At 39.7% G+C, this 23,487-nt stretch overlaps 1 protein-coding gene across 5 annotated transcripts in view; it reads right to left on the bottom strand.

Annotated features, from left to right (window-relative positions):
• INPP4B (inositol polyphosphate-4-phosphatase type II B) overlaps window positions 1-23,487 on the bottom strand; it is a 582,093-nt gene that overhangs the window by 80,600 nt on the left and 478,006 nt on the right. For all 5 annotated transcript variants that reach the window (XM_029234954.1, XM_029234953.1, XM_029234952.1 and 2 more), the window contains 4 exons: window positions 6,671-6,843; window positions 5,245-5,368; window positions 3,609-3,726; window positions 209-349 (listed from right to left, as the gene is read on the bottom strand). In XM_029234954.1, coding sequence (XP_029090787.1) covers window positions 209-349; window positions 3,609-3,726; window positions 5,245-5,368; window positions 6,671-6,843 — 556 coding nt within the window. The remainder of the gene's footprint in view (window positions 1-208; window positions 350-3,608; window positions 3,727-5,244; window positions 5,369-6,670; window positions 6,844-23,487) is intronic.

Genomic DNA, 23,487 nt, shown 5'->3' on the forward strand with positions numbered 1-23,487 from the left:
TTATTTTGCCATATTTAAATTTGATGTGGGCCAGGAATCCTTAAATATGAATAATTCTGCTTGTCATATCAAATAACTTTGTACTGATGAAAAGGAAAATGTTACCCATGAATCTAATTTCTATGTACAGGAACACGTGGAATTATTTAGCATATCCATAACAATTATATAAAAAAAATCAAGTACCGACCTTATATCTGAAGCTTACCTCTCAGCAAGAGTTTGCTGTTCATTGATTCCAACATTAAAAAGTACTGGATACACATGAAGCAATTGTCCTTCTTTAATCTGTAGAGGCAGGGACTCAAACATTCTGCCTGGGAGCTTCACCTCCACCACATAATGTTCACTGGAGAAAGAGGAGGGCAAAGAGAAGCAGCCTTGCTTTATTTCATTCAATTTTATGTTACTTTAGATTCATAGGAAACAAACAATAAAACAGTTGGAATATAGCAGTGATTTAGGTTTTTGGCTTCTATCTGCTTATTTTCTTTTATTAATTCATTTGATAATAATTTCATTCACTTCACTATTAAATTACTTGGCATAAAGAGTCATTTACACTTATCTCCATTACTCTGAGGTTTTATAGGAAAGGAAGAATATTTAGTGCATCTTTGTATAAAAGGGCCATGTGCATAAGAGCTTCAATTTTTGTTTCTTGATTTAATTATTTAAAAACACAGTCTCAAGAATAAGAAAAGCAATTTAATGATGGATTTTTTAATATAGTGAAACTAATGAACCAAATCATTTATACATTTTTTAGCATGGCCTAATTGTTATTATAGATAAACCTCCGTTTGTGATGACCTGATGGAAATGTAATGATTTCATTATTTAAGATGTAACCTTTCGGCTTTCCTGATCATTTTGCAACATTAACATATCACCAGGGCATTTTTTCTTTGGAAATTTCCATTAAAAATTACCCCTAATGTTTAGTGTTGAAAATTCAAATTAGGATTCACAGAATAGGGTCAATAAGAATAGCTGCTTGTAGATTCTGAAACTTGATATCTTCTGATCCAGTGTGAATTGATTAAAGAAATGTCAAGTTTCACCTGGAATTTAGGAAAATCCATGTGTTTCCTGAACTATATAGAGTGCTGGTGTTGTAATATGTGTATGGGGTAACGAAGAACAGGACAATTAGAGAGTCTCTGTGAAAATCTTTTCAGTTTCTCTAGTATAATAATACTGCTACGTACTCTGGATACTTGACAGTGAGACTTGTTTCTTACCTCAGCTTTGAACTAGAGAATCTGGAAATACCATCAATCCTGCAAGCAGGGATGTTAGCACTACCCTCAGAGGATGGACGCTTTATTTTTCTTTCCTAAATTGCTCTCAGTGTCCTTTACAATAGCCTGGCTAACAGAAGGCTGATGTTTATTTCAAAATTTTCAGGAATATGAGAAGATTCAATGAGCCAAGCCTGCATTTAAAGATTTCTCTGAAGGTAAAACATTATACACATTCTTTATGATAACTTTTTTTTTAAATTGAAGTATAGCTGATATACAATGTTGTGTTTCAGGTGTACAGCAAAGTGATTATTCTTTTTCAGATTTTTTCCATTATAGGTTATTACAAGATGCTGAATAGTTCCCTGTGCTATACAGTAGGTCAAAGTTATTTATATAGTAGTGTGTATCTGTTAATTCCATACTCCCAATTTACCCCCCACCCCTTTCCCGTTTGGCAATTGTAAGGTTGTTTTCTATGTCTGTGAGTCTATTTCTGTTTTGTAAATAAGTTCATTTGTATCATTTTTTTTGATTCCACATATAAGTGATATTATGTGATATTTGTCTTTGTCTGACTTACTTCACTTAGTATGATCATTTCTACGTCCATCCATGTTGCTGCAAATAGCATTATTTCATTCTTTTTTATGGCTAATATTCCATTGTGTATATGTACCACATCTTCCTTATTCATTCATCTGTCAATGGGCATTTAGGTTGCTTCCACGTCTTGGTTGTTGTAAATAGTGCTACTGTGAACATTGGGGTGCATGTATCTTTTTGAATTAGGGGTTTCATTTTTTTCCAGAGATATGCTCAGGAGTGGGCTTGCTGGATCATATGATAACTCTACTTTTAGTTTTTTAAGGAACCTCCATACTGTTCTCCATAGTGGCTGCACCAATTTATATTCCCACAAACAGTGTAGGAGGGTTCCCTTTTCTCCACACCCTCTCTAGCATTTATTATTTGTAGACTTTTTGATGATGGCCATTCTGACTGGTTGTGAGGTGACACCTCATTGCAGTTTTGATCTACATCTCTCTAATAATTAGCAATGCTGAGCATCTTTTCATGTACCTGTTGGCCATCTGTATGTCTTCTCTGGAGAAATGTCTATTTAGGTCTACTGCCCATTTTTTGATTGTTTTTTTTTTGATATTGAGCTGTACGAACTGTATATTTTGGAAATTAATCCCTTCTCAGTTTCATCATTTGCAAATATTTTCTCCCATTCTGTTTGTTGTCTTTTTGTTTTGTTTACGGTTTCCTTTGCTGTGCAAAAGTCTTTAAGTTTAATTAGGTACCATTTGTTTATTTTTGCTTTTGTTTTCATTACTCTAAGGGACGGATCCAAAAAAATATTGCAATTTATGTCAACAGTATTCTGCCCTATGTTTTCCTCTAGGAGTTTTATAGTATCCAGTCTTACATTTAGGTCTTTAATCCATTTTGAGTTTATTTTTGTAAACTCAACGAATGTTCTAATTTCATTCGTTTACATGCAGCTGCCCAATTTTCCCAGCACCACTTATTAAACAGACTATCTTTTCTCCATTCTATATTCTTGCCTCCTTTGTAGTAGTTGTAATGACCATAAGTCTGTAGGTTTATTTCTGGACTTTCTATATGATAACATTTTGTCATCTCTATTAAAATATAATTGACATAGGGCTTCCCCGGTGGCACAGTGGTTGAGAGTCCGCCGGCCGATGCAGGGGACACGGGTTCGTGCCCCGGTCTGGCAAGATCCCACATGCCGCGGAGCGGCTGGGCCCGTGAGCCATGGCCGCCGAGCCTGAGCGTCCGGAGCCTGTGCTCCGCAACGGGAGAGGCCACAACAGTGAGAGGCCCGCGAACCGCAAAAAAAAAAAAATAAAAAATAATAATAATAATAATTAAGAAAAATGGTGGTATGTGCCCCTGACATAGGAATATACCTTTTATAAAATGTTGCTGCTTTTAATACCAAGAATTTAATACCAAGTCATCTCAAGAATTATGACACTATTAACCAAATGATTCCAGCAAAAGTAAAAACATCCAGACCTTTAGATTAGATAATAATAAAGAGAAAAATTTTTTCTCATGCCTGCTATTATTTTGAATTTCTCATATTTCATAGGGGAGCCTTACCCTACTTACCTCATTTTAGTACAATTTACGAACATTCATGAGACTTTTATGAGTTTTTCAAGATCTTCCCCTGTCATGTCACCTACATTTATTTTTCACCAAAAAGGCAAAGAGAACAAAAGAAACATTTCCAACCAAACCTTAATTCTCCTTGGCTCCTTTGTCAGGGGTTAATTAAAAATATCTAACAAAGCTTGGTCTTAGGAAATGAACACCACTTACCGCCTTCCTGTTATAACTGGCAAGACATCATTGGATGTGGCTTCAGTTATTTTAAAAGCGACTTTCTTCAAATCTGAAATACCAACGGCCATGTCCTCCAGCATTCCAATTTCCTCACCTAAACAAGGGCAAAGGAGCCTAGTTACAAACATACTATTTGAAGAAAGTCACTTTGTACTCCACCTCCCTGCTGGAATTTGTTCTAACAGTTTAGTGAATGAGTTTCTGAAGGCAGCGAATCCATTCTCAATACGTTTTCCTGAGTCTGAAGGTTTTCATCAGTGAAACAAGAACCATTTAAATAGACTCCAGCTGTCCACATACCCTTTGAGGGAAGGAAAGAGGAATGCCTTTGCTGGAAGGTTAGAGAGAAGTTTTAATCCTTCTATGGCACAAAGTATCATGCAGATCTCTTTCCCTTGGCAGGACTGACATTTGATTTCTAGAAATAATAGAGATGGCTGAACTGAAGGTCACTGACCCAAGCTCATGCTAGTTTTATATCTTAATACACTGACAAATAAAACCTAAGAAGGAGGTAATTAAATAAGATTCTAGATCAGTCCTGCACAACAGAAATATAACGTGAGCCACATATATAATTTTAAATTTCCTGGTAATCATCTTTTTAAAGAGTAAAATTTTAAAAGGTGAAATTAACTTTAATAATCTGTTTTCCTTTAGCCTGATAGTTCCAAAATAACATTTCAGCTGTAAATCAATATACTATGATTAATTATTCATTAATTATTAATATAAAACTCTTTTTTCACTAGTCTTTGAAACCTGGTGTGCACGTTGAGTACTTATTGATTTGGACTAGATACATTTCAAGTGCTCAATTGCCACACCAACCTATGTATTGAACAGGGCAGCTCTAGACAGTACAGAGTTGGGACTTTAAAATTCCAGTCATTGAAACTAGGTTGGCAAAAGGCTTTATGTAAAAAGCCAGATGGCTGCTCAGGACTCCACTGTGAAATAATCTATAATTCCATTTTCAAAACATAATGAGAAAAAAAAATGTCATGAAGAACCTAGGGGTAAGACAGGAATAAAGACACAGACCTACTAGAGAATGGACTTGAGGATATGCGGAGGGGGAAGGGTGACTTGAGGATATGGGGAGGGGAAGGGTGAGCTGTGACAAAGCGAGAGAGAGGCATGGACATATGTACACTGCCAAACGTGGGGTAGATAGCTGGTGGGAAGCGGCCGCGTGGCACAGGGAGATCAGCTCGGTGCTTTGTGACCCCCTGGAGGGGTGGGATAGGGAGGGTGGGAGGGAGGGAGACGCAAGAGGGAAGAGATATGGGAACATATGTATATGTATAGTCGATTCACTTTGTTGTGAAGCAGAGGCTAAGGCACCATTGTGAAGCAATTATACCCCAATAAAGATGTTAAAAAAATAAAATAAAATAAATCTTGAAGACTAAAAAAACAAAAAACATAATGAGAGTAAAAGCACAGTGACAAGGAAAATGAATACAAAGAACTAAAAATTACATTCTTTCTCTAATGCTTGATGCAAGAAAGGTTTACTACTCATTTTTATATTTAACTGAAGAATCTATGGATCACATACCTTTATGAATAGGAATATTATTTTAACATGGACTAAAGCAATACTTACTATATGTACTTAGCAGTCCTTCATATTGTACTATCAATCCCACCGTGTGAAGCTGCTCAAGGAAGCCAGGGTCATACAAACTTGTGTGCAATTTGATGATAAAACCACAGACCAATCCAGCAAGCTAAAAAAAAAAATCATTGAAGAAATTACTGGGGTCAGCAAACTTTAATTTAAAAATATATGTCTTTGAGACATCACAGACATAATTAGAAATTTTCAAGTATATGTAACAAAATTATAACTATTTATATATCCATTTTGAAATGCGTTGACTGCATTTACTCTAGTATGGCTTGGGGAAGGCAGCATTGTGAAATGGGAACGACCATGGACTCGGAATCTGCAAATCCTGTCCCTCCCATTTCTAAGCAGTAAAACCATAAAAAGTTATTTAACACTTCCAAATCTTTCTGTTCTTATTTTTTTGCACACGGAAAATAGAGATAATAGTTCTCATTTTGCAGAGTCGTTGAAAGGACACGATGGAGAAATGTGTATAAGGCAGAGCACAATGCCTGACACTTAGCTCCGTTTGCTACTGGGTCGTGCATGAAATCGGGGATATTTTGGGTAAAACATTCCCTTTGGAAGGTTTAGAAGGAGAGGCTTCTGTCTCTTTCCTTCCACGTGTCTGTCTATAAAACTCAATCATGGTGGTGGAGGCAGGAGGGGAGAAGGAACACAGCCATTGTGATGGAGGCCAACCTTGGTGTCATGGGCTAGGGTTGGGTGTAGGCAAAGGAGGTGGTCCTGTCAAACTTCCCATTCAAGACTATGGCCTGGTGAACTTATTTTATAAACACCAAAAAAGAGATCATTATGAAGTCCTGTCCTGGGATTCATGAGGGACCTGTATAAATAAGGGGTTGCAAACAGATCCCTTTTGCCGGTCCTGGCTGCCATCCACACTGTGCACGGTGTGGAGAGCCCACAGCATAATATGAGGACAGGACGGGGGACCCTTTCCTTCACAGACTTTCTGCGCTGTGAAACAGCATGGACATTTCAGAGACTTGGCCACCTCTTTGCTGAAATAAATACTTCAGGTCTCAGACACTGTTTCCATTCGGCTTGTATTTATTATGAGTAAGAAAAACTGGGTACTAAACTTTAAGAAAAGAATCCCTTTAAAAAGAAAACTGCCAAAGGACCTATGGTATAGCACAGGAAAATCTGCTCAAAATTATGTAACAACCTCAATGGGAAAAGAATTTGCAAAAGAATAGATATATGTGTATGTATAACTGAATCACTTTGCTGCACACCTGAAACTATCACAACATTGTTAATCAACTATATGTCAATATAAAATAAAAGGATTCAGGAAAAAATAAAACTGTCAAAAAAAGATATCTATCTTCACCAAGGATACTATTTGACAACCCATCACTGTGCTGGGCTCACAAGATCAAGAGGCACCTACTGCTTGGCTGAAGACGACGTCTCTTCTTAGCGTCAGCATCAAACATTGGGGAAGGCTGTAGGCAAGCTCCTGAAGGAGCACGAACGTCAGGGACTGCTTGGCTCGATTCACCACTTCTCCCATGCAGTCCTTCAGGGTAAGGATGAGGGGATACAACTGTTCATACCAGTCCTCTGCGGGGTGGATGGGGCATAAGAACAGTGGGATAGATGAAGGAAGGTCTTGGAAGATAGAACCAATTTGTATATTTTTTCAGTGAAGTTCTACACATTATTAAGGAGCCACAAAGATTAGATTTAAAGATCTCCGATTCCAATCTCTCCTCTGAACTCCAGGTGTCTATTACCAGCCACCCACTTGGGTGTATCTAACTCATCTGTAGTAGAAGTCTTCTCTTCTCTACTCATCTCTAATCTGTGCATTGCCTGTATCTTAGCGGATGGTGCCACCAAACTCTTCCTATGCTGGAAACAATTTCTTGGACTTCTTCTACAGTCTCCACATTTACTGGGTCATTAAATCAGTTCTACCACCATAGTAAGCCATCAAACACTCATCTTCCTCCTTGCCCTCCCCCATCATCATTTATCCATCTCCTTCGGACCACTTTCTATTCCGCTCCATAACTGACCCCTCTTCCTCCAGTCATATTCTACTCGAATCCTTTCTCAACAGAGTTGCTAGAGGGGGCTTTCTAATCAGTTTGAATCCCATCACTCACTCTTTCACTTCCTTAACTTAAACTATTTTAAACACACCAAAACATTCAGAACAAAGTCCCAAAGCATGACAGACCCTGCATTATCTGACCTCTGCCTACATGTTCAGTCTCATCTCTCAGAACTTTTTCACTTGAAGCCTTGAGTCCAGGTGAGCTGAATAACATGGATTTCCCCAAACCTGTTGTCTCTCATCTCAGTGTCTTTGCAAATCCTATCTCCAATCCTGGAGCACATACATATCTTCCTGACAAACACTTTATCTTCTCTGCAGACTCAACAGGGTTTCTCTCTTCCAGGAAGTCTTCTTGATTTTCCCCTTAATCCCCTCCTCCCCCCATCCCTGTTTACTAAAAGTTTGCATCACAGCTCCTTGCTCTTACTGTTCTAGAGTGATCCATGCTGTTCTGCAAGAAAGGGAGCTCACTGAGGGTGAGAAATTTCTGCTTTAATCACTGAATCTCCAGAAGCTAGCATAGCAGATATTCAGTTTTTAATTGAACGAGTAAAGTTATAATAAATATAACAAAAGTCTTTTAAGATATAGACATGTAAGGGAAAATCAAGTTTTTGACAATATTTGGAATTCGAATAGCTTTCCTTCAAATCAGGATACAAAATTGAAACCATCTGTGCTTTTTGTATGTCTAGAAATTTAACATGTTTCAATTATATAATTATGACTTTGGCATGTGAAATAGAAACAAGTTATATCCTATTTCAGTTTATTTGGAAATCAAACCCCTGACAAATGTCAAACATTATAAATTCTAGACTGTGTGCTATTCCATTAATATATAAATAAATTAACAGTAGTGGGAAAAATACAAATATGATTTAAAAGAAACAAGCGAATGCTGAAAAATTAATTACGAATCAAGATCTAAAATGGTATGACCGGGGCTTCCCTGGTGGCGCAGTGGTTTAGAGTCCACCTGCCGATGCAGGGGACACGGTTTCGTGCCCCGGTCCAGGAAGATCCCACATGCCATGGAGCAGCTGGGCCCGTGAGCCACGGCCGCTGAGCCTGCACGTCCGGAGCATGTGCTCCGCAACGGGAGAGGCCACAGTGAGAGGCCCGCGTACCACAGAAAGAAAGAAAATAATAATAATAAATTAAAAAAAAATAAATAAATAAAATAAAATGGTATGACCTTCTCAGTTTACAAAAGTGAATGATGTGAAAGGTCAATAATCAGTTAAAACCTTGGAAGAGTTATAGGTAGTGATGAAAAGAATCGTAATCATTATTGTACCATATCTATTGTCACTTACTTATTTTATGTTGTGGTGAAATAGATTAGATGAAATAAACCAAAATGGGTGAAAGGATAATTAATGGCCCCAACTCAATAAAAAGATGTGCTCCTGTTAATACTCCATGTAAATGCTTATGTGATGCTATAATGCAAAATACACTAGGAATATTAGGAGTTCTTATTTTAAAATATTGTAGAATTAAGTGTTATGAGAGGAATAAAAAAACACTAGAGAAAGGGGAATTCAATGAAGGCCTATTAAATCTGTAATCATTTAATAAAGGAATCACTGTGGGCAGCCTAGGATGAAATATGAACCGTGGTTCAAGTACAACAGGCATTCGGTGACTATTGATTTTTATGTCATTAGTAGCTGTAAAAAGGGCAAATGGAGGTACATTAGACTTATTTTCAGAATAAAAGACACATCAGTAGACACCAAGAAGGAATATTCGATATTCCTATTGTTTTCATATTTACATTCTTTTATCTCCCATTCTCTCCTACTCTCTAATTATTGTTCTCAATATGAACGTGCACACGCACACACACACACACACACACACACACAGAAGACGAATATCTCAATAAATTGACCCAGATGTAGATCTTAAAAGATAACAGACTGAAAACCTGTTTTGTTTTGTGCTGAGGTCTGCAGAGATCTACTGAAGAATTCTCCAACATAAGATAAAGCCTGTGCGCAGTAGGTGGCGCTGTTTTACCAGGCTGAAGTAGAACTAACTTGGTCACTTACTCCATATTCAGGTAACAGATTTATATACTCTTTTATATATTTGCACAGTTCCCAAACAGCAGGTACATGTTGTATGGGCACTTTGCATCCTACTCTCCTGTGTCAAGTGGTCAATAACCTGGCCAAAAGTGTAATAGGCTCTTTCTATTAGAAAATGGAAAATTAACTTATTTTTTTTCCCTTGGAAGATACTAAGTGACAGCTCAAATTAAATATAGCTGATGGTTTTCTTGAAGATCTTTAAAAGAGGAATCTTCACAGATTTCTTCATTAGCATCAGGATAATTTCTTTACTCACTTCTAAACCTATCTTCACACTTATCTAACCATTTGACTCAATCAGAAATTACAATGACATTAAAAAAGAGACAGAGAGATCACCTGATTTCTAGTCCTTCTAGAATAAAACTAAGGACCTGGAAAAATAAATAAATACACTGAAATTCTAAATCTAGGAGTGTTGTTAGGTATTTGTCTGACACTAGCAATATTCCAGTGTCTCTGTTTATTGTAATTATATATACTTTTTTATGGCTAAAAGTTAAGGAAAATGACAATATAAGAAAACATTAATGATGAATGAGAAAATTACAAGTTGGTGAGCAAGGTAGAATGGCTTAAAGATATTAATAAGCTTCCTATAAAGAAGCATACTTGAGAAAGCTAAAATTACATTTTTTTTTCTAGAAAAAAAGCAATTTAAGTTCAGCAGATAAAGGAAAACCTCACTGGCAAATGCAAATTGTGATGGCTTCAGGTTTTGTTCCCTGCTAATATTCACTCAGTGTAAATCTCAGGTTCTGAAATAAACACAATGGGGTGTGATAGGCCAAAGAAAGGCCAAAGTAGTCAGTTCATAAACAGCCTTTTTGCTCCAATGAGCATTCCAAATCACTCTCACAAAGGCAAAAGAAATGTTTTAGTTTTCTCTTTAAAAATATTTTTGGGGGCTTCCCTGGCGGCGCAGCAGTTAAGAATCCGCCTGCCAATGCAAGGGACACGGGTTCAAGCCCTGGTCCGGGAAGATCCCACATGCCGCGGAGCAACTAAGCCCGTGCACCACAACTACTGAGCCTGCACTCTAGAGCCCACAAGCCACAACTACTGAAGCCTGCATGTCTAGAGCCCGTGCTCCACAACAAGAGAAGCCACCGCAATGAGAAGCGTGCACACTGCAACAAAGAGTAGCCCCCGCTCACTGCAACTAGAGAGAAAGCCCGCGTGCAGCAACGAAGTCCCAATGCAGCCAAAAATAAATAAATTAAAAAATATATATTTTTTGGGTAACAACAAAAAAAGCTGTAACTCCTGACGGTCCTGAGACCACTGTCATATCCCTCTCAGCTTCCTGTCTCTCCATACTTACAATTTACATGGGGTTTATTTTGCCCTGATGGGAAAACCATTTTCTGGGAGGGATAAAGATGGTGTTCGTTCTGCATTTTCTAGTCCAAGGAAGAAATCTTGAAATGCACACATCCACTCTTCTGAGTTTAGTTTCCTCACGTTTCAACTGAGATTTTACACACACACACACACACACACACACTCCTGATATACCCAAGGACGCAGGGTAGCTCAGGGCTCACCACAATATAGTCACCGCACCTACACCTCTCACAGAAGCTAACTGGCCCAGCAGGCACTTAAGTGCCCACATCGTTGATTCTATCCCCTGGGCTCCTTTTAGTGACAGAGGAAAATATGAAGAGAATGTTTTAGCGTCTCTATAAAAACTTGCTGAAACTCCTTAACCCTGAGACCAAGAAGCAGAGTCTTTCCTCAGGAAAGCATTAAAAAGCGTGTGGCTCTGCTGAGCTTTTCCTGAGCTTTGTGAAGTGTGTTGGAAGGCATCCAAGCAGAGCCTGTTTTCCAGCTTCTCCAACGTATTCAAGTGAATTCACTGAAGGATTCAAAGAACGACTGCCGGGCACCCACCTCCTCCACACACCATCTATTTCCTGTACAGGTTGTTCACGTCCTCTGAGCTCAATGGCTCTTAGGTTGCTCAGGAGAAAAAAAAAAGAGCCGAATACCAACCAATGGTAGCAGAGCGTAATGCTTTCTTTCCAATTTCTGAGCCATTTTCTTCTCAGGTGCTTGGTCTCTTTTTCTCATTTAAGATAATGAACTTCACTTCAAGGAAGCTTGTAGCCATTGTTATTTTTGTTATCACCACTTTTTAGACATGGGGGTGGGGGGAAGAAAAGCTCACAGCTTGCATGCCCTTTAAACTTTATGCAAGGAGATAAGAGAAGAAATGAGCCTGGCTCCTAGGATTCGCCTAAGTTAAGAAGATGATGAGCTGTGAAGTCATTAGAATGGCCTTTAAGGAGGGTGATAAAATTTTCAAGGTTCTGAGAGGAACAGAGACCCATCCCACAGCTGACAGGGTTTTTATAGGATGCCCAAACCTCAGGTAGCACAGAACTGGCAGTGAGTTCGAGGCTGAGGGCTGGGAGTGGGTATATCATATCCCTGCCCATAGAGTCCTTGTTGGTTTTGAAGAGCCTATGTCCTCTGTCAACCCAGAGATGGCTACCTATGTGCCCCTCTGGCTTTTGGGTACAATTTTACAATGTGAACATCAGCACTGAGGGGTCAACTAATAATAAGTCTTCCTCTCCAGATACCTTCTAGCAGGACTCCTTTGTATACTACACATGGCCAACTTTGGTCATAGACTCTAGACACCCGGCCATAGGAGGCCTCCAAATATCAGCCGTATCTCTGAGATAGAGGACACAGAAATGAGGCTAATCCAGACAACAGACGAGTAACCAAGGAAAGAAAAGCACCTGCTGAGGCTGGGCTGCCTAGAGTGACTTCCTTGGCCACTCAGAATGACCTCCTCCAAGTCTTCCTAACTCCTTGCCCACCTTTACAATCTGGTCCAGGAATTTAAAAAAAACTGTATTTATCTTTCTTTAAAAAATGCTAACCTGTCTTCCTTATATCAAGTTCCCCTCTTTTTTCACTGCCATCGTGAGAAATACATTCGTCCTTCAGAATCCATGGAGGATTGGTTCCAGGAGCTCTTGCAAATACCAAAAACCAAGGATGCTCAAGTCCCTTCTATAAAATGTCATAGTACCATCATCCCTCCGTATCCGCGGGTTCCACATCTGGGGATTCAACCAACTGTGGATGAGGAACCTGCAGATACAGAGGGCCGACTGTATCCGACAAATAGAGCCTCTTCAATGTGAGGTCCTATGGTTGATACTAATATTAAAACTCATGGCCCCTACCATCAAGGAGCATAGAATACAGAAACCATAAACTAATCTGGAGGAGGTCAGAAGTGGGACTGGAGGGGAGCGGGGAAGGGACTGAGATGACTTTAAGGACGTGGAAAAGGCAGGAATAAAGGTGAAGTAAGTGTTGAGCCTGAAGCCGTAGGAAAAACCAATGGAAAACCAGGTGGGCAGTCACCATGGTAGACATAGGGAATGGAATAAGTAGGTGTGGGGAGAGAAGAAGGAAGGTGCAGAGTATGGGTGAGCAGAGAGCAAAAAGCTAAGAAGCAAGGCCAAATCTAGAAATAATGGGTATCAGGTAGGGCAAGGTTAATGATAAGCCTGGAAGGAAGATCACATATAAATGTTGTGCCTTCCTTTGCACCTAGTAGGAGCAGTCTTAAAGGCTCCAAGGGTATTCACACAAAAGACAAACGTGTATCTTCAAATGTTATCATCGTCGTGTCCAGTGAGCTATGATCCAAGGTAAGTGACTGACCTTGGCACCTTCCAGTTGTATGAGAAATGAGTGGACTGCTCAACTCGACACACTGCTAGGAGAAGGACAAAGGCAACTTTTCTCATGTCAAGGGAACCTTATTTGTTTAAGTCCTGCCAGTCTGAAAACAATGTCATAAAACTTTCCAGTCTTGCTCTTAGAAAAACAGCAAAGGAAATGCATCAACTGATTTCCTGCTTAAACTTCTCATTTCATAGCACAAAGTTGAAAGCCTTAAGTAAATTCTGCTAAGACAGTTTCCAGGAACTAAATCCATTAATCAAACAAGTTCTGCACTGGTTGCAGCACAAAAGTTTTGAATCAGAGTTTACAGTGGACCAGGAAGGGTCACATATTCACATTCCTTGAGCTTATTTTGCCTTTTGGCTGAAAAAAATCTGTAACCTCAGGACTCTGACCTACAAACACGCTGAGCTTTTAAGAATAAGTCATTGAGCAACCTAAAATCACCAATACATCTAATCAGACAGCTCTTGTCATTTAAATTTTGTCCAGTATCTAAGACTGAGAAAAGAGGGGTGGTAGATATTGAGTTGACGAAAGCCTGATTAGAGGGCACCCAGAGGGGAAAAGAAGACACATTATCTACCCTGCAGCGAACTAGGTGAGTGTAGAAGTTGAAGGCCAGTGAAGTTCAAGGCCAGTGGAATACAGTGCATCCTTTTAAAAATTATTTCTACAGGGGCTTCCCTGGTGGCGCAGTGGTTGAGAGTCCGTCTGCCGATGCAGGGGACACGGGTTCGTGCCCTGGTCCGGGAGGATCCCAAATGCCGTGGAGCGGCTGGCTCCGTGAGCCATGGCCGCTGAGCCTGCGCGTCCGGAGCCTGTGCTCCGCAACGGGAGAGGCCACAACAGTGAGAGGCCCGCGTAACGCAAAAAAAAAAAAAAAAAAAAATTATTGCTACAAATCCAACAAAGCCTCATGTAAACAGGTTCAACTTATAAGTGCTGAGTAAGTAGGCAAGTAACCAAACATAACATAAACAGTACCATTTCTCACTCTATTCCATAATTATATGCCCCACAGTTCCCACATGGGATATATGAATCTTTTTTCTTTGACTATCTCAGTTTCTCTGTGGGAGTGGGTATCATCAGATTTATGAGAACGCTAAATAATATTTCAATTGTAATTATGAATACTTGGCAATTCTTAATTTCTGCATAAGGTACAATTCCATAGTAAACTTTTAAGAGATACCGATGGGATTGATTTTCATGAAGTTATCCCATAATACTGCTAATTTGTGTCTGATAAAACTTAACATTTTGTTCAAAGGGTGATAGCAAAAAATTATCTGTACAGAGTTAATGTTAGAGATGCTTCTTCCTGGAAAGAACAGAAGCAGTGCAGCGTCGTGGTTGAGGGGACAGGCTCTCAACTCAAAGCACCAGGGTTGGAATCCAGACGCTGCCACTACACTTGGTTCTACTCTTTCCATCTACAGTCAAATCTCAACATAACAGCCTGGATGTTAAAATCTAAGTCAAATCAGGTTAATCCTCTGCTCAAAATCCTCGAATTACCTCTTGATTTTCTCAGAGTAATAGCCAAAGTCAATACAAAGACACTGCATAATCCTTCCCCCAACAAGTTACCTCTAAATTCATCTTCTACTCTCTCCTCTTCACTTTCTCTGTTCAAACCAAACCAGCTTCTTTGCTGTTTCCTGATCATGGAAGGCATACTTATGCCTGAAGGTTTTTGCATTAGTTGTGTTCAATGCCTCAAATATCCTTACCCCAGGTATCCACATGGCTCACTTCCTTACCTCCTTGTGTCTTTGTTCAAACATCAACTTCTCAGTGAAGCTCGCACGGACTACAAAACTTCAACAATATTCCAAAACCTTTTTACTTCACTCTATATTTTTCCACAGCATTTGCCACTGTTAACATATTAGGTGATGCCCTTATTTCTTATGTTACTTTTTTATGTCGAGAGACGTAAAAAGAATACAAACTTCAGGATGTCAGGTGTTTTGTATGTTTTGTTCATTATTGTATCCCAGTGTCTAGAATAGTGCCTGTATAGTAGATGCTCAACTAAAATATGTTGAATGACTGAAAGGAAAGAAAAAAAATCACTTTAAAAATAATGTGAGATGGGTTAGAGGATGGGACCTTGAAGATGGCGGAAGAGTAAGACGCGGAGATCACCTTCCTCCCCACATATACACCAGAAATACATCTACACGTGGAACAACTCCTACAGAACACCTACTGAAGGCTGGCAGAAGACCTCAGACCTCCCAAAAGGCAAGAAACTCCCCACGTACCTGGGTAGGGCAAAAGAAAAAAAGAAAAAAGAGACAAAAGAATAGGGACGGCACCTGCACGAGTGGGAGGGAGCTGTGAAGGAGGAAAAGTTTCCACACACTAGGAAGCCCCTTCGCGGGCGGAGACTGCGGGAGGCGGAGTGGGGAGCTTAGGAGCCGCGGAGGAGAGCACAGCAACAGGGGTGCGGAGGGCAAAGCGGGGAGATTCCCGCACAGAGGATCGGTGCCGACCGGCACTCACCAGCTCCAGAGGCTTGTCTGCTCACCCGCCAGGGCGGGCGGGGCTGGGAGCTGAGGCTCGGGTTTCGGTTTCGGACGGATCCCAGGGAGAGGACTGGGGTTGGCGGCGTGAACACAGCCTGCAGGGGCTAGTGCGCCACGGCTAGCCGTGAGGGAGTCCGGGGAAAAGTCTGCACCTGCCGAAGAGGCAAGAGACTTTTTCTTCCCTCTTTGTTTCCTGGTGCGCGAGGAGAGGGGTTTAAGAGCGCTGCTTAAAGGAGCTCCAGAGACGGGCTCGAGCCGCGGCTAAAAGCGCGAACCCCAGAGACGGGCGCGAGCCGTGGCTAAAAGCACGGACCCCAGAGACGGGCGGGAGACGCTAAGGCTGCTGCTGCCGCCACCAAGGGGCCTGTGTGCGAGCACAGGTCACTATCCACACCCCGCTTCCGGGGAGCCTGTGCAGCCCGCCACTGCCAGGGTCCCGGGATCCAGAGACAACGTCCTCGGGAGAACGCACGGTGTACCTCAGCCTGGTGCAACGTCACGCCGCCTCTGACGCCGCAGGCCCGCCCCGCACGCAGTGCCCCTCCCTTCCCCCCGGCCTTAGTGCGCCAGAGCCCGCGAATCAGCGGCTCCTTTAACCCCGTCCTGTCTGAGCAAAAAACAGACGCCCTCCAGCGACCTACACGCAGAGGCGGGGCCAAATCCAAAGCTGAGCCCCTGTGAGCTGTGAGAACAAAGAAGAGAAAGGGAAATCTCTCCCAGCAGCCTCAGAAACAGCGGATTAAAGCTCCACAATCAACTTGATGGACCCTGCATCTGTGGAATACCTGAATAGACAACGAGTCATCCCAAATTGAGGAGGTGGGCTTCGAGAGAAAGATCTATGATTTTTTCCCCTTTTCCTCTTTTTGTGAATGTGTATGTGTGTGCTTCTGTGTGAGATCTTGTCTGTATAGTCTTGCTTCCACCATTTGTCCTCGGGTTCTATCCGTCCATGGTTTAAAAAAAAATTTTTTTTCTTAATAATTAATTTTAATAACTTTATTATACTTTACCTTCTTTCTTTCTTTCTTTCTTTCTTTCTTTTCTTTCTTTCTTTCCTTCCTTCCTTCCCTCCTTTAGACAACGAATCATCCCAAATTGAGGAGGTGGTCTCTGAGAGCAAGATTTATGATTTTTCCCCCTTTACCTCTTTTTGTGAGGGTGTATGTGTATGCTTCTGTGTAAGATTTTGTCTGTATAGCTTTGCTTCCAACATTTGTCCTAAGGTTCTATCCGTCCCTTTTTTTTCTTTTCTAAATAAGTATTTTTTAATTCAATAACTTTATTACACTTTATTTTATTTTTACTGTATCTTCTTTCTTTCTGTCTTTTTTCCTTCTTTCCCTCCTTCCTTCCTTCCTCCCTCCCTCCCTCCTTTCTTTCCTTCTTGCCTTCTTTCCTTCTTTGCTTCTTTCTTTCTTTCCTTCTTTCTTTCTTCCTTCCTTCCCTCTTTTCCTTCTTTCTTTCCTCATACTTCTACTAATTCTCTCTACTTTTTCTCTCTTTTATTCTGAGCCGTGTGGATGAAAGGCTCTTGGTGCTCCAGCCAGGAGTCAGGGCTCTGCCTCTGAGGCAAGAGAGCCAACTTCAGGACACTGGTCAACAACAGACCTCCCAGCTCCACATAATATCAAATGGCGAAAATCTCCCAGAGACCTCCATCTTAACACCAGCACCCAGCTTCACTCAACGACCAGCAAGCTACAGTGCTGGACAACCTATGCCAAACAACTGGCAAAACAGGAACACAACCCCACCCATTAGCAGAGAGGCTGCCTAAAATCATAATAAGGCCACAGACACCCCAAAACACACCACCAGATGTGAACCTCCCCACTAGAGAGACAAGATCCAGCCTCATCCACCACAACACAGGCAATAGTCCCCTCCACCAGGAAGCCTACATAACCCACTGAACCAACCTTAGCCACTGGAGACAGACATCAAAAACAGCGGGAACTACGAACCTGCAGCCTGCAAAAAGGAGACCCCAAACACAGTAAGATAAGCAAAACGAGAAGACAGAAAAACACACAGCAGATAAAGGAACAAGATAAAAATGCACCAGACCTAACAAATGAAGAGGAAATAGGCGGTCTACCTGAAAAAGAATTCAGAATAATGATAGTAAGGATGATCCGAAATCTTGGAAATAGAATGGACAAAATGCAAGAAACAGTTAACAAGGACCTAGAATAAATAAAGATGAAACAAGCAACGATGAACAACACAATAAATGAAATTAAAAGTACTCTAGATGGGATCAATAGCAGAATAACTGAGGCAGAAGAACGGATAAGTGACTTGGAAGATAAAATAGTGGAAATAACTACTGCAGAGCAGAATAAAGAAAAAAGAATGAAAAGAACTGAGGACAGTCTCAGAGACCTCTGGGACAACATTAAACGCACCAACATTCGAATTATAGGGGTTCCAGAAGAAGAAGAGAAAAAGAAAGGGACTGAGAAAATATTTGAAGAGATTATAGTTGAAAACTTCCCTAATATGGGAAAGGAAATAGTTAATCAAGTCCAGGAAGCACAGAGAGTCCTATACAGGATAAATCCAAGGAGAAATATGCCAAGACACATATTAATCAAACTGTCAAAAATTAAATACAAAGAAAGCATATTAAAAGCAGCAAGGGAAAAACAACAAATAACACACAAGGGAATGCCCATAAGGTTAACAGCTGATCTCTCAGCAGAAACCCTACAAGCCAGAAGGGAGTGGCAGGACATACTGAAAGTGATGAAGGAGAAAAACCTGCAACCAAGACTACTCTACCCAGCAAGGATCTCATTCAGATTTGATGGAGAAATTAAAACCTTTACAGAAAAGCTGAGAGAGTTCAGCACCACCAAACCAGCTTTACAACAAATGCTAAAGGAACTTCTCTAGATAAGAAACACAAGAGAAGGAAAAGACCTATAATAACGAACCCAAAACAATTCAGAAAATGGGAATAGGAACATACATATCGATAATTACCTTAAATGTAAATGGACTAAATGCTCCCACCAAAAGACACAGATTGGCTGAATGGATACAAAAGCAAGACCCTTATATATGCTGTCTACAAGAGACCCACTTCAGACCTAGAGACACATACAGACTGAAAGTAAGGGGATGGAAAAAGATATTCCATGCAAATGGAAACCAAAAGAAAGCTGGAGTAGCAATTCTCATATCAGACAAAATAGACTTTAAAATAAGGACTATTAAAAGAGACAAAGAAGGACACTACATAACGATCAAGGGATCGATCCAAGAAGAAGATATAACAATTGTAAATATTTATGCACCCAACATAGGAGCACCTCAATACATAAAGCAAATACTAACAGCCATAAAAGGGGAAATCGACAGTAACACATTCATAGTAGGGGACTTTAACACCCCACTTTCACCCATGGACAGATCATCCAAAATGAAAATAAATAAGGAAACACAAGCTTTAAATGATACATTAAACAAGATGGACTTAATTGATATTTATAGGACACTCCATCCAAAAACAACAGAATACACATTTTTCTCAAGTGCTCATGGAACATTCTCCAGGATAGATCATATCTTGGGTCACAAATCAAGCCTTGGTAAATTTAAGAAAATTGAAATTGTATCAAGTATCTTTTCTGACCACAACGCCATGAGACTAGATATCAATTACAGGAAAAGATCTGTAAAAAATACAAACACATGGAGGCTAAACAATACACTACTTAATAATGAAGTGATCACTGAAAAAATCAAAGAGGAAATAAAAAAATACCTAGAAACAAATGACAATGGAGACACAACGACCCAAAACCTATGGGATGGAGCAAAAGCAGTTCTAAGGGGGAAGTTTATAGCAATACAAGCCCACCTTAAGAAGCAGGAAACATCTCGAATAAACAACCTAACCTTGCACCTCAAGCAATTAGAGAAAGAAGAACAAAAAAACACCAAAGTTAGCAGAAGGAAAGAAATCATAAAAATCAGATCAGAAATAAATGAAAAAGAAATGAAGGAAACAATAGCAAAGATCAATAAAACTAAAAGCTGGTTCTTTTAGAAGATAAACAAAATAGATAAACCACTAGCCAGACTCATCAAGAAAAAAAGGGAGAAGACTCAAATCAATAGAATTAGAAATGAAGAAGGAGAAGTAACAACTGACACTGCAGAAATAAAAAAGATCATGAGAGATTACAACAAGCAACTCTATGCCAATAAAATGGACAATCTGGAAGAAATGGACAAATTCTTAGAAATGCACAACCTGCCAAGACTGAATCAGGAAGAAATAGAAAATATGAACAGACCAATCACAAGCACTGAAATTGAAACTGTAATTAAAAATCTTCCAACAAACAAAAGCCCAGGACCAGATGGCTTCACAGGTGAATTCTATCAAACATTTAGAGAAGAGCTGACACCTATCCTTCTCAAACTCTTCCAAAATATAGCAGAGGGAGGAACACTCCCAAATTCCTTCTATGAGGCCACCATCACCTTGATACCAAAACCAGACAAGGATGTCACAAAGAAAGAAAACTACAGGCCAATATCACTGATGAACATAGATGCAAAAATCCTCAACAAAATACTAGCAAACAGAATCCAACAGCACATTAAAAGGATCATACACCATGATCAAGTGGGGTTTATTCCAGGAATGCAAGGATTCTTCAATATATGCAAATCTATCAATGTGATAAACCATATTAACAAATTGAAGGAGAAAAACCATATGATCATCTCAATATATGCAGAGAAAGCTTTCAACAAAATTCAACACCCATTTATGATAAAAACCCTCCAGAAAGTAGGCATAGAGGGAACTTTCCTCAACATAATAAAGGCCATATATGACAAGCCCACAGCAAACATCATCCCCAATGGTGAAAAACTGAAAGCATTTCCACTAAGATCAGGAACAAGACAAGGTTGCCCACTCTCACCACTGTTATTCAACATAGTTTTGGAAGTTTTAGCCACAGCAATCAGAGAAGAAAAGGAAATAAAAGGAATCCAAATTGGAAAAGAAGAAGTAAAGCTGTCACTGTTTGCAGATGACATGATACTATACATAGAGAATCCTAAAGATGCTACCAGAAAACTACTAGAGCTAATCAATGAATTTGGTAAAGTAGCAGGATACAAAATTAATGCACAGAAATTTCTTGCATTCCCATACACTAATGATGAAAAATCTGAAAGTGAAATCAAGAAAACACTCCCATTTACCACTGCAACAAAAAGAATAAAATACCTAGGAATAAACCTACCTAAGGAGACAAAAGACCTGTATGCAGAAAATTATAAGACACTGATGAAAGAAATTAAAGATGATACAAATAGATGGAGAGATATACCATGTTCTTGGATTGGAAGAATCAACATTGTGAAAATGACTCTACTACCCAAAGCAATCTATAGATTCAATGCAATCCCTATGAAACTACCACTGGCATTTTTCACAGAACTAGAACAAAAAATTTCACAATTTGTATGGAAACAGAAAAGACCCAGAATAGCCAAAGCAATCTTGAGAAAGAAAAAAGGAGCTGGAGGAATCAGGCTCCCTGACTTCAGACTATACAACAAAGCTACAGTAATCAAGACAGTATGGTACTGGCACAAAAACAGAAAGATAGATCAATGGAACAGGATAGAAAGCCCAGAGATAAACCCACGCACATATGGACACCTTATCTTTGATAAAGGTGGCAGGAATGTACAGTGGAGAAAGGACAGCCTCTTCGATAAGTGGTGCTGGGAAAACTGGACAGGTACATGTAAAAGTATGAGATTAGATCACTCCCTACAACCATACACAAAAATAAGCTCAAAATGGATTAAAGACCTAAATGTAAGGCCAGACACTATCAAACTCTTAGAGGAAAACATAGGCAGAACACTCTATGACATTAATCACCGCAAGATCCTTTCTGACCCACCTCCTAGAGTAATGGAAATAAAAACAAAAATAAACAAATGGGACCTAATGAAACTTCAAAGCTTTTGCACAGCAAAGGAAACCATAAACAAGACCAAAAGACAACCCTCAGAATGGGAGAAAATTATTTGCAAATGAAGCAACTGACAAAGGATTAATCTCCAAAATTTTACAAGCAGCTCATGCAGCTCAATAACAAAAAAACAAACAACCCAATCCAAAAATGGGCAGAAGACCTAAATAGACATTTCTCGAAAGAAGATATACAGACTGCCAACAAACACATGAAAGAATGCTCAACATCATTAATCATTAGAGAAATGCAAATCAAAACTACAATGAGATACCATCTCACACCAGTCAGAATGGCCATCATCAAAAAATATAGAAACAATAAATGCTGGAGAGGGTGTGGAGAAAAGGGAGCACTCTTGCACTGCTGGTGGGAATGTGAATTGGTTCAGCCACTATGAAGAACAGTATGGAGGTTCCTTAAAAAAGTACAAATAGAACTACCATATGACCCAGTAATCCCACTACTGGGCGTATACCCTGAGAAAACCATAATTCAAAAAGAGTCATGTACCAAAATGTTCATTGCAGCTCTATTTACAATAGCCCAGAGATGGAAACAACCTAAGTGCCCATCATCGGATGAATGGATAAAGAAGATGTGGCACATATATACAATGGAATATTACTCAGCCATAAAAAGAAACGAAATTGAGCTATTTGTAATGAGGTGGAGAGACCTAGAGTCTGTCATACAGAGTGAAGTAAGTCAGAAGGAAAAAGACAAATACCGTATGCTAACACATATATATGGAATTTAAGAAAAACAAAATGTCATGGAGAACCTAGGGGTAAGACAGGAATAAAGACGCAGACCTACTGGAGAACGGACTTGAGGATATGGGGAGGGGGAAGGGTGAGCTGTGACAGGGCGAGAGAGAGTCATGGACATATATACACTACCAAACGTAAGGTAGATAGCTAGTGGGAAGCAGCCGCATGGCACAGGGATATCGGCTCGGTGCTTTGTGACCGCCTGGAGGGGTGGGATAGGGAGGGTGGAAGGAAGGGAGGCGCAAGAGGGAAGACATATGGGAACATATGTATATGTATAACTGATTCACTTTGTTATAAAGCAGAAACTAACACACCATTGTAAAGCAATTATACCCCAATAAATATGTTAAAAAAAAATGTGACATCTTTATTATCCTAAAACTTCAGAACTGGAAGAGACCTTAAAAATTTGCAGATGATCTGTATTTTACCAACAAAGAAAGTGAGGTCCAGAGAATTTAAGCAATGTGTCAAAGGTCATGCAGCCAAATTAGTAAACTGTGGACTTGCCAAGTATCTTGGCTCTGGGTCAAGTGTTGTTTTGTTACATCATAATTCACGGCACAATTTTTAAGGGAAACAACATTAATTTTCTGATAAGACTAAATGTTCAACAATGTCATAGGGTACAATTATTATTGGAGTTCTAAGTTTATAATAAAAATCTTTGTGTCATCTTTTACTTTTTACCAAGTTTTAATTTTAACTTGTAAGTGTATTTTAAAAGTTGTCTCACCTACTGACCTGTGAGTTTAAAAAAGCCTCACTCATTGATGTTTCTTTCCCAATGGAATTCTAAACATTCATGTGTAGAAATTCATGGACTCCAGGAATGTTAAGCGCAAGTTCGAGGATATAATGATTTTCAAGCATGTATGCATAAATATGCACGTACACTGAAGATAGTCAATAATACCAAGAAAACCTAAGCATTTCTTGTCTGGTAGCAGTTATAGATCAAGGTGACTATGCGTTGGACTCTAC

This window comes from Monodon monoceros, unplaced genomic scaffold (genome assembly GCF_005190385.1).
Source record: "Monodon monoceros isolate NGI ecotype Baffin Bay Population unplaced genomic scaffold, NGI_Narwhal_1 Super_Scaffold_20, whole genome shotgun sequence".
Taxonomy (NCBI): Eukaryota; Metazoa; Chordata; class Mammalia; order Artiodactyla; family Monodontidae; genus Monodon; species Monodon monoceros.